Source organism: Thunnus maccoyii, chromosome 10 (genome assembly GCF_910596095.1).
Source record: "Thunnus maccoyii chromosome 10, fThuMac1.1, whole genome shotgun sequence".
Lineage (NCBI taxonomy): Eukaryota > Metazoa > Chordata > Actinopteri > Scombriformes > Scombridae > Thunnus > Thunnus maccoyii.
The window spans coordinates 19188591-19200995 of NC_056542.1; the positions used below are offsets into that span (position 1 = coordinate 19188591).

General features: G+C 42.8%; 1 protein-coding gene across 2 annotated transcripts in view; it reads left to right on the forward strand.

The window, feature by feature from the left end:
• Nucleotides 1-12049, forward strand: part of kirrel3l (kirre like nephrin family adhesion molecule 3, like) — a 34874-nt gene extending 22825 nt beyond the window's left edge. The window contains exons 4-15 of one of the 2 annotated variants that reach the window (XM_042424285.1): nucleotides 1007-1164; nucleotides 3798-3948; nucleotides 4196-4301; nucleotides 4639-4787; nucleotides 4900-5027; nucleotides 6183-6309; nucleotides 6503-6603; nucleotides 7321-7519; nucleotides 9121-9240; nucleotides 9364-9473; nucleotides 9636-9725; nucleotides 9852-12049. In XM_042424285.1, the coding sequence (XP_042280219.1) occupies nucleotides 1007-1164; nucleotides 3798-3948; nucleotides 4196-4301; nucleotides 4639-4787; nucleotides 4900-5027; nucleotides 6183-6309; nucleotides 6503-6603; nucleotides 7321-7519; nucleotides 9121-9240; nucleotides 9364-9473; nucleotides 9636-9725; nucleotides 9852-10343 (1931 nt within the window). In that variant the 3' untranslated portion in view covers nucleotides 10344-12049. The remainder of the gene's footprint in view (nucleotides 1-1006; nucleotides 1165-3797; nucleotides 3949-4195; nucleotides 4302-4638; nucleotides 4788-4899; nucleotides 5028-6182; nucleotides 6310-6502; nucleotides 6604-7320; nucleotides 7520-9120; nucleotides 9241-9363; nucleotides 9474-9635; nucleotides 9726-9851) is intronic. The other variant, XM_042424286.1, reaches the window with a different exon arrangement.
• The last annotated feature ends 356 nt before the right edge of the window (nucleotides 12050-12405 follow it).

Consider the following 12405-nt stretch of genomic DNA (forward strand, 5'->3'; position numbering starts at 1 on the left):
GCAGCACAAAGCAGTGTGGTCATCTCATCACATGCCCACACACAGCCATAAAGATGCCCATGTGGAGGCAGAAAAGGAAGTTGATAAAAATGCCACTTCTACATCATATTTACTCTGAAAGACCAAAGCTGGTGGTTCATGAGCATTATATGCATTTCATAAACATATAAATGCATCACTCAGGAACCTGGGATTTATGTTTACATGTATGTGTGGACATAAGGGGTGTTAAAGAGAGAAGGGGGCTTTTTTGTGTTTGTATATTCGTATGCACAAGACTGTGTGTGTGTGTGTGTGTGTGTGTGTGTGTGTGTGTGTGTGTGTGCAAATCAATGTGGCCAGATGAGACCAAAGCAATCCTGCACAGTCAAAGGAGTCAACGGTGGGAGTGCAGTCAGGGGAATCGGCATGGAAATTAAAATCACCTAGCACTCGGATTCCATTAGTGTCCGTGCCGCGGCAGCGGAAGGACCTCTGACAATTCAGATACACACAGTGAAATTGGTTCGGTGGAGGGAGCGAGAAAGGCCAGCACAAACCCCATGTTTACGCCTTCTCTTATTGGTTGGGGAGATAGACGCCTTCATCAGGGGTGGCACGCTTGGCTTGCCAGTGGTGCGTGCGAAACCATGCAAATAAATGAACAAATAAGCAATTCAGTTGAAACATCACTCTGCAACAGTAAGAGCAAATAGAGTAATAATGATAGTCCCCAGAAAGGAAATAAATAAGGTTGAGTCTGTTTTTTCTCCAAATGACAACTGTTCTTGGTCTTTTCCCCTGTCTGAAACTACACCTTGTTAAACAGACACATGGCCATAAGAAGATATCGTTTGTCTCGTTTGCTGTTGCGATATATTGACGCTGCGCTAAGAGCAACAGCGAGCTCAATATCAGTATGACTTCTATGTGGCTCTGTGCCTGGCCTGGAGCTGTAATGAGTTTTTTTTGTTGTTGTTGTTGTTGTTGTTGCTGTTTTGAGTGCTATGTTTGTTCTGCTTTACAGTTCCTCCTTCAGACCCCGTGGTGGAGGGCGGCCCTGTTGTACGTCTTAAGGCCCACACACCACACAACCTCACCTGCAGAGCCTCAGGAGCCAAACCTGCTGCTGAGATCACTTGGTACAGAGATGGAGAGGTCATGGAGACTGCAATTTATTCCAAGGTACAGTGAGAACAGATCTATGCCTAGCATTATCATTCAATCACTAACACCCACACAATATTACAAAACGTAACAGCAGGCAGGAATAAATGCAAAGCTATTCAAAACAGAAATATTTTCTCTTAGGGTATAATACTCCCTCCCTTTTTATTCCATTTCTCTTTTTATTTTTCTCATCTTTCTTCCATGGTCTCTCACTGTTTTTTTTCTATCACCACCCTTCTCTCACAAGATTTGTTCGCTCACTCTCTGCAGTCCCCCTCCCATTTTCACTCATGCCTGACCCCCCTCTCCCACCTCTCCTCCTCTGCCTCCCCCACACTGCCTAACCCCCTCCACCCCCCTTTGCTCGCTAATGCAGCGACACTACAGCATAACTGGAGCATGCCAAAGCTCAGACAGGCATGAGTGTTTCATACAGTAGAGTTTCTGCAGAGAAGAAATCACCCACAACAATGCAGAAACACAATGGGGATGCGCCGGAGCGTAAGCCAGCCACGGCTGGGAAAGTGTCACATTTTTCATGCTCTCTGACCACGCTAAACGACGCTAAACGCCACATTTAAGGAGGCGAGAGCCTGCAGTGAGAAGGGAGGGAAGAGGAGAGGAGAGGAGAGGGGAGGGGAAGGGATGAGAGGAGAGGAGAGGAAAGGGGAGGAGAGAAGAGGAGAGGAGAGGAGAGGAGAGGAGAGGAGAGGAGAGGAGAGGAGGAACACCGGGGAAAGAAACAATATAGTGAACTGGTGAGATTACTTTGTGGAAAAACAGAGAGAATTTCCTAACATTAAGAAGTGATGCTGGGGGTAGAGAATGCTTTGTCTGAGTGAGTTGTGGTGACAGGTGATATGATTTGATCTAGCAGAAAAATGCTTTTTGTGTGTCTGGCTGGGCCTGGTCCATTGATTTGGCTGTCCAGGGAAAAGGCTCAGCTTGCCCTTGCTCTTTTCCAAAAATGTGTGACACTTTTTCTTCACTGTCACCACCCAAAAAACACACACACACACACAGGCACCTTTATGTGTAGAAATATGTGTCACTAGAAACTGAATTTGAATCATTTATATATGAATATGAATCGTTCAACTTGAATGATTACATTAAAAAACTGAATTTGAATCACATAATTTGAATTTGTGTTGATTAACTTGAATAATTGCATTGAAAAACGGAATCTGAATAGTATAATTTGAAGTTGAATTTATTAGTTTGGAGCTGAATTCCAAGAAACTTGAAACTGAATATTATGAAATTTAATTCAGTTGCTCTGAAAGTTGATCCCACTGGAAATTCAACTCTATATACTTCTACATTCAGTTCTCACAATTCAAATTCAGTTCTTGCAATTCAATTTGAGTTTACTGAGACACACATCCAGTCGTTGAGGAAGCGCAATTGAGTGCAGATTCACAGAGCTCCTTTTCACGTACTATAATGACTATTTTCTCTCAACGATATCGACAACCAATGAGAGCTAGATATTTTTAAAGCCTGAAAGTGTTTTAAAAGCCTTTTAAAGTGTTTTCTCTATTATATGTAAAAACTGTAGTTTTATGTCTTGCCTTTCTTTTAATTTTTTGCCGGATCTGTCGCCATGGAAACATTTTGGCCTGAATGGGCTTCTGTTATTGTATCATAAATGGATCAAGTTCATTTTTGAAAGCATGATGCATGATCAAAGGCTCGATTCACAGGTTTTTATAAAGGTATTATGTATATGAATCTGTGAATATGCATTCAATTGCTTTTCCTCAATGACCAGATATGCGTCTCAGTGAACTGAAATTGAATTGCAAGAACTAAATTTGAACTGCGAGAACTGAACTAAAAATGTTGAGAACTGAATGTGGATGTATATAGAGTTGAATTTTCAGTGAGGTTCAAATATAGTTTCAGAGCAACTGAATTCAAGTTTATTGCATTTCAGTTCCAAACTAATTAATTCAATTTCAAATTATGCTGTTCAGATTCCGTTTTTCAATGCAATTATTCGAGTTAAACAATACAAATTTAAATTATGTGATTCAAATTCAGTTTTTGAATGCAATTATTCAAGTGGAGCAATTGAAATTCAAATATAAATGATTCAAATTCAATAAAAATTCAAATTCAGTTTCTAGTGACACATATTTCTGTCCATACACCTTGGCCAATACAGTATTTTCCTTGTGTTTGTGTATGTGTGTGTGTGTGTGTGTGTGTGTGTGTATGCAGGAGAGAGCAGTCAGCCTTATCCTCAGAATCTACACCTTTCCTCACTTAGGCGTATTGATTTCTGTGAGCAGTAAATAGATTTAGAAGATGATGACAAACAAGGAGCGCTGACGGGGAACACTCTCAGAAATGTGTGAACAGCACAATATCCCCTGCTGCATCATAAAATATATGATTTAACTGCCATGCCAAAGAACAGGATGGCAATTTTAATGCCTCAGACATGAGAAATAAGACTTTCTGGGTGTCATAGAGATATTCCTAAGAATATGCCCACAGAAATGGCAAGTGACTTGCTGGTGCCACACTGAGCAGATTTTCAGTTTTATTCGAATGTAATGGAGTCTCTCTCTCTAAAGTATAACGTATAAATTGTTGCTTGGACTTTCAGCAACATCTAACAGTTACTCTGAATTCTGTAGACACCGATGGAGGATGGGAAGAGAGAGACGGCTGTCAGTATGCTTCCAATCGTCCCAGAGGACAGTGACTCTGGACGCACCTACACCTGCAGGGTTCTTAACCCAGCTGCCCCTGCTGGACGACAGACATCCATCACTATCAATGTCCAGCGTGAGTATCCCAGCATCAGCTTGTCTCTAAAGACCACCAAAATACCTATCAGTACTGTAGCAGAGTTCAACTATATAAAATTGTAAAGTACATTCAATTTTGCCCATAATTCTGTTGGAATGGTGCCAATTATATTGCTAAGTCCACTGATGTTTTCAGTCCACTGGTGCAATTTAAGAGCTTTAGTTTAATAAAAATGGTGCCTATTACATTCATATAAGTAACATAAAGGTTTTCCGTCTCACAGACCCTCCTTCAGTGACTCTATCAGTCCAACCACAGACTGTGACCGAGGGTGCCAAGGTTCTATTCATCTGCTCTGCTTCAGCCCACCCAGAAATCACTGGATACAGGTATCCATCCTTCTTTTTAATCTCAGTTGTTTACTTTGTTCCTCCTTCCCTGTACAGAGAGCCAGTGCACATTAATGTCTATGATTGTGATACAGTACAATCATATTCCAGCATAGGGTATGCTGCAAACAAGCCACCCAGAGCAAACAGCAAGAAAAACAGCGCAAGGATGTCAAGTGTTTAGTAGATTCATCAGGTTAAATGGGCTGCTTGATTGGCAGCGTTTGATTGTGATTGGCACAAGCCATGAATCAGCTAATAGCCACTTTGATACGCATGGCTAAGTACCTTCCCTGAACTAATGCGACTGTATAATGTGATTATTCTTCTGTCCCAGGTGGTCGAAAGGAGGAGTTCCCATCTCCGAAGCAAATGGGGACAGCCTTGAGGTGACAGTGGACTACTCCTACTTCACAGACCCCGTCTCCTGCGAGGTGTCCAACTCTGTGGGCAGCACTAATGTCAGCACACTGGTTGATGTCCAATGTGAGTTTAACTGCAGGAAAACTTTGTATTTTGAGCTTTTTTAGAGGTATGTGTTATTCTAGAAACAGTCTCTTATTGATTTTAACTGGCTTTCTGTGTTGCTTCACCCTAGTTGGCCCCAGACTGCTGTCAGAGCCTAAGCCAATGACAGTGGATATTGGGATGGATGCTGCCTTTACTTGCGCATGGACTGGAAACCCTCCTTTGACCCTGGCCTGGACCAAGCAGGGCTCGAGCGTGGTAAGGCAACAAACACTAGTCACCACCTTATCTTGGTGATAAAGCTTCAGCACCTCCCCTCAACACCATCCCTCCAGGGAGAAACATTCACACATGGCCTTGAGGCACGAATCCTTCACACTTTTCCCCCACACATTATTTTTCAGGCTTAATCTTCAACACCTGCTCTCACTATGCTCCCTGAGGGCTAAAGCCTCTGGCAGAAAACTGTCTGTCCACTGACAAATTCATACAGCATCATCAGGGCACATGACATGCTGTCTTAACACTAACTCAATCAATCGATCAATCAACCGATCAGTCAACCAGTCAGCTAAGGCAGGGTTCAAACTAACAGAATTACATCATCTACAGCAGCATTAAAAAAAAGCCCAACTGCACTTAGGTGGAAAAAATGGGACATCTCCACCTTCACTTTACATCATCCTGGTAAAAGTCTTTCAGCACACACCATCAGTGGGGACATCCCATAGGAGCTTCTCTCCTGGCAACTAATATAATTTCTGAGGTGATGCTGGAGAAAACACCCCTAGTAAAGAATGCTCCAGGTTTGGCGTAAGCAATGCTCTTATCTCAAAGAGTGAATGCTTTCAGCCCCTCTGAGGGAAAAGCGTAGGCATTTTTCTAATCCACCCACTGCCACTGTCCCTCACACAGCCACGAGTAATGGATTAATTGGGTTACTCCATAAGTGTGTTGAAATAAAAAATTGGAGAGAGCAAGAAGAGGGGGTGTGGAAAGGGAGGGAGCGTGTACGACGGAGCAGGGGTAAATGGATTAATCACAGCTTGATGGAATGACAGGATCAATGAGCTAAGGAGTGAGGGAGTGTAGCAGCTCCAAAGGCTAAAGCCCACTCACACCATAGTACGCTCCGTTCTGTCCCTACTGTTTAATTACAACAATGTCCCCAGCAGCACGGTCACTCAGCGGTGGCTGGAGTGTTTAATGCTGTGATTAAAGCTCTTCACAATGAAATTAAACTCAAACCACCAGCATTTGTTACAATGGCCAGCCCACCTCTGTGCTGCCTCCACAATGAGCGTGCCACTGATAAAGGTCCTGCAGTCTCCTTTTGTCTGCCTCCTTTCCCCACCACCTCACTCTTTCTTGCTCTAACACACTTTTCACTTGTCTCTCTGGATATCTCGCTAGGTGCTCAGTAATGGTAACACCTTGCAGCTTAAGGCTGTTACCCAGGAGGATGCTGGAACATACACCTGCAAGGCCATTGTACCTCGGATTGGAGTTGCAGAAAGGGATGTCACTCTTACTGTAAATGGTGAGTGCCTTCCTTTCAGAGGTTGCACGGTTGCTTGTAATGTTTAGACTGATTTGTTAAATAAGTAGCATCAAATTTATATCTGATGATTTGGTGTTGGTCAATATTTCAAATTATTTTATATTATAATTATATTGATTTTTCTTTTTTTTCATTTCTCTGCTTTGCTGTCTTTCTTTCTTCTTCACACCAGGCCCACCTATCATCACAGCGGAGGCCACACAGCATGCTGTCAAGCACTCCAAGGGCAAGCTGGAGTGCCGGGTGGGAAGCAGCCCTTCGCCTGATAAAATTGTAAGTGAACCTCTTGTTTTTGCTTTGCGTCACTCACTTATGTTGGGGAGCTTACTTTCACCGTGTTCCTCCTAGTCACACCCACATGAGAGCGATCACTCAGTGTGGCTTTACCCCTGACCTCGCCTTCACACCTATGCACCAGCACATTTCCACCTCACTTGCTAATAGATACATACACACACACACACACACACATATTCACAACTGTAATTGCATAGACATTGACTGGAGAGATAGTAGAGTTGGGGGAACTGCGGGAGACTGGCTTCCTGCAGGTTTCAGCCAAACTGCATTCAATTAGCGGCCCAAGAGGCATCACTCGGCTGACCCTGTTGAACTGCTGAAGGTACGCTGGGCTGAGAGAAGATAATTAGGGTGTGAGGAGGAGTGAGAGACAGGTGCCCTGCTAGCCCTCTGCTAGAGACAGTAGAGAGGAGCCTTATTTCATAGTGCAGCTACCTAACCTCCTTAGGCTTCACCTGCAGGGCAGACGTAGGAGGCAGCTTAAACATGAGCCTGTGAGCTGTGTCAGCCTCGGAGCACCTTAGAGGTCGACGGAGAGAAAGCGGAACAAGAGAGAAAAACCAGTGTTCAGTCAGCGGCTGGCAGGGATCTAAGGATAAACAGCCATTCAGGCCTCTGCTTTGCTCGCCAGTGAGGAATTCTACATAGAAATGTTTCTTACTCTCTTGTTTCCCTTGCTCCTTTTCACAGGTGTGGACTTTTGGAGACATGAGTCTTTCCTCTGGTTCTTCCGGCCGTTACTCAGTGCAGACAGTAACCAGCGACCATGGTGTCGTGTCTTCTCTGGTGCTGTCTGAGACTCTGGCACAGGATTTCCAGCTGCGCTACAACTGCACTGCTTGGAACCGCTTCGGCACTGGCACCGCCCTGGTCACACTGAAGGAGCAAGGTACAAACTGACAGTAGTAATAATCCCCGCCAGAGCCCTCTTCAGAAGTTGTAGTGATACTCTCAATCCTTGTTGGGAGGAGGAACAGTTTAGGTGAAAGCAGTGCTCCTGTCGTGTGCTTATCTTAATTATACTCTTCTAATCAATATGATTTAATCAGCAGATGGTTCCCTTAATGAATATGTTTGCCCCCATAACATAGATATTGATTGGGGACAAAAGTCAATGGGCCTCATTCACAAACAGTGTGTATGCACAAATCTGTGCTTAAACTGTGCATATGAACGTTTTAAGCACAAATCCGCGATTCATCAATATGCTCTTACCTGAATTTGTTCTGCAAACAAAAAAAATGATATAGTCAATATTTATTCAATGTAAACAGTATATCAGAACCACAATTATTTAAAAAGAAATATTGGGCCTAAATATACAACATTTAAAAGTGTGAAATTGCTAATAATACACAATTTATTTACTAATTATAGAATCAATAGCCAAGATGTTGTAATCCATAAATCATCATTATAAATGTAATAAAATTATTAATTTATTAAAATTGTTCTGTTCCCACTTTTAGATGACAATAGCAGTAGAGATTTATTTAGATCAGTTCCACAGATCTACACGTTTACCAACCTTTTATTTTGTTAAGGATATACAATCTGTCTGGCTTCTACCTTTGAAACTATTGTTTGCATTTCACTTGCAGTAAAGGTTTTTTTTTTTACATTTTTACCATCATGGCCCTCTTTGCAGTGAATGACAGCTCTCACCACTGCTGCACCACTCCAACACAACTTTCCTTATATAGAAAAACAGGGGCGTGTTAGTATGCTAATTTCCGATAGCAGGCATGCGCCTGTCAATCTAGAATGATTCTGATTGACTAAGATATACACGGTGGTAAGAACAAAAAATGGCCGGTGTGCACGTGTCATGAATCCGACAGTTATTTTGCATGCACACTTATTTTGTGTGCAAAATAAGAACATTTCTACACACATATTAGTGAATGAGGCTCAATGACAGGAAGCCCCATGTTTTTGCGGTTGGGCTCATAAGTTCTATCACTGTTTCAGACCTACAGGCCTTTAAGTGATCTTAAATTTAGACACTAGTACTACTACACTGGTGCTAGTGGAAGCCTTTGTTGCAGCAGACACCAAAAATAAGGTCCTCGCCAGTAATTTACATCAACGTAGCAGAGTGGGGTCTCCAGAGAAATGGGCAGCGGTATCTCCTGGAATCTCTAATTAGATTACTGTCTATTGCTTCATTGCATGTCAGGCCTTGTTACCCTTCTTTCAGAGAGATTAGAGACAATAGGCAGGCTGTGGGATGCCAGATTGCCCGCATGAGCATACGCTAGCTGTGAGAAGGCCAGGGCTTACTGCAGATGAATTTTTATAGACGATGACGTTTCTCGGATTAGCAAGACAAATTAATGGATCTCTTTCTTTCTTTTGCTCTGATCTGCACGTTCTTGACACTGACAGTTATGCTCTACCATCTCTCATTTCATCCCTCCCCTTCTCTCGACAACCATCTACCCCCGCCCCCTATGCCACACTTTTCTTCTATTACTGTTCTTGTTACAGAAGCCCTGCCTATGTTGATAATTGTTGGTGGAGCAGTTGGTGGAGGCTGTGTGCTGCTCATCTGTGTCATTACTCTGGTCTCCCTCTGCTGCAGGCACACAGGCAAAGGTGAGCTCAACGGTTAGTATGGGCAAGAGGGTCAACAGCCAATTTTTCAAATCAAACACACAGAAGTCTTTCTTCATTTGTGAGCTGAAAATTCAATTTTGTGTCAAGTAAAACACTTCTTTTAAATCCCCTTAGGTAAGAGGTGCACCCGCCTGTCCAAGAGTGACATCAGAGTTCAGATTGTTCATAGTGATCACAACGCTACACGTGGCAACGATGACGAGGAGGATGTCAAAGAGCCCATGGTAAATTCTTATTTGAACCGCCTATGTATGCCAGATACATCTGTTAATGGTTAGAGAAAATTCACATTAACAGTGTAATGTAATGCGGAGACTTTTGTTCTTATTCCGAGTGAGGTCTTGTTCATCCTAGTAATTCTTCAAAAATGCTCGGTCTTCCCTCAGGCTCCGAACAGCAGCGAGTCTCCTGGGACATCTCGCACAGAACACAGCGACCTCCTAGAAGAGGAGGAGGATGAAAGATCGGACATCAAGGTAAAACTGAAAATACTCATTTGAAGAAACACACAGAATAGCAAGTATGCATCATTTTCATCCACAATACAAATTTCTGAGCTATGCAAAATGTTAATGATGTACTATTCTCTGTGTCCATCGTAGGACCCCACCAATGGGTACTATAATGTCCGTGGCCATGAAGACCGCCATATCCGCAGCAGTGGATTCTCTGAATATGTGCCCAACTCTCGGCCTGTTTACACACCATCGCAGCTGCCTTCCCCCAGCCCTGTGTATGGTCAGCATGGCACCCAGCAGCGTATCTACGACTTCTCCCACCGATACGCAACCACCACAGTGACCCCATCCTCATATGAACAGCAGCAAGCTGCCCAGCAGCAGCCCGCACAGTCAGTCAGCATTTATCCCACTGACCCCCTCTACAGTGGCTCTGCTTATCTGCCGGCTACCTATAGCCGCGCCTTCACTAGCTACGTTAAGCCCGCCTCTTATGAGAAGGTGGATGCATATGACCAATCGGATCAGGCCAGCAAGGTGTCCAGCTCATCCCGCTTCTCTTATGCCTCTTCACAAGTGTCCTCCCAGCAGTCTGACTATGGCCGGCCCTCACAACGTATGCAGACTCATGTCTGATTGGACAAAAAATATTGGAGAAAAGATGAGTATGGGAGCAGTGAGTAGATAACCATTGTCACCTCCACATACATGTGTGGCTGGACTAACATGAACAGAGACTTTCTTTACTTGGACGGTCCTTCAAGGGCATGTTTGGACAGTATTTGGAGGGAGTCATGTGATTTAGGTTATGGGATAACCAACCTTTGTTTGTTGTGGCGAATGGCGGGATCTACAAAAATGCTAACTGTAGAGCTCCTGAGCTGGAGAATTCAGCTGATTGTGATGTTCAAGTCAAACTTATAATTACAGTGTGATACCTCACCGGGTTATCTCTACATGATGACCACCCAAACAAGGGCCAACTAGAAAACAAACAAAATGCATCTCCTGAATTTGGGTGGCCAAAACAACTGGGTTAGCTGTTTACCTGCATTCCAGAGTTTACTTTGTGTCAACACTAAATATCAAACAACTCTGAAAGAAGATATTAAAAGTTAAGACACATTTGACGAAAAAAACAGATATGAACAACCTATTGTTGTCTGTCATTTGGTGTTTTGTTGGCATGCGAAAGGAATTCTAAGCACATTTGTGTCTCTATCATCAACAAAAGACTGAGCTATCCACAGAGACAGACATAAACTATTCTGCACAACAGGCTAGTTGTAGGCTACTGTATGAAGAGTTAATTCAGCGGTGGAATACTTTTGGCCTGAGCCGTATTCCTGGAGCTTCGTCTGATAACAACCCTAACATGTTGGACTTAGCGGTGTTGCTTTCCGGTGGATAAAAGAAGGAGATATGAAGAGAATGTGTATTTTAGCCTTCATTTTAATGGAAGACTATGTGTTAACTGTGTGTTGTACCAAGATGGACAAGGAAAGGCCATGAAAACCCAAAGATGGTGATAATTGTATAGGGTAAAGGGGGGGCAGAGGTGGAGACTGAATACTGCATTCCTACCCCTGGTACTGTTCTCTACTGTGTTTACTGATCGTGGAATGAAGAGTAGGGTATTACCAGAACAATCAAATGTGGTGGTTTGGAAAATGGTGGCAATCTTGAACTTGAAATAAACTTGAATGCAACGTCAACTTCAGCAGGCTCAGTTGGGCTAAGACGTGTAAGGCAGTCCTACATTGGACCATATGCTCTCAAGTTTTGCAACTCAATCAAATTGTCTCAATATGTTTACAAGAAACAGTACTACCCTGAAACACTAAATATCTGTACAAATGGCTGAGCCCATACTTTCTCTCTGTTGCATGCAAATGATGTGTCTAGTGAAAATCTTCAGCGTTTATATTCATGTCCATTTCATGTTTGAGACATTGGTTTCTGCACCTGGCCCAGTTGCATTCCACTTCCTGGATGTTTCAGTATGGACGCCTGTACTGCCATTTGTCTAAAAAGCTGTTTCCAGGCAGCCTGATGAGAGAACAAATGACCCTTAAAGTGAGGAAGCAAACATCATCGCTTGTCTTTATTTTTATATTTTATATAAGCCTTAATGTACAGCTTGTAAGCTGCTCTATTGTAAAGTACTTTATATACATATGTATCTATCTTGGTTGATTTATTTGGATCCACAGATTTTCTTCTCTAAGTTGTTCATCAATCACTGAATGCTTTTTATGCTTTTTGGAACACAACTAATTGCCATTTGTTTGTTCATTCTTTTAATAATGTATTAAGAATTTTATTTGCTAAAAATGAGCTATCGTACCTTTGTACACATATTTATATTTAAATAAAACCATTTCCGATAAAGAACTGGCTGGTGTGAATCCTGAGAGTTAATCAGCCCAGTGAGTAGCTTCATTGGGCATGGGGAGCAGTGACAAACAAAGCTTCCCATGTAGCAACAATGATGAATACATAAATTAGCGGCACTGTCTATGTTGATTTTCCTATTCCCCCAGTGGTGTGCTGCTTTTAATGAAGACAGATGAGATAGTAGAACCCCCACTGTATGCGTAACTGCCTCCCAGAGCCGACGTGCCCATCTTGGAGGGTAATAAGATAGAGCTGTGACAAAGGTAGGCATTATTTGACAATATGAGTTAATCTTGTCACC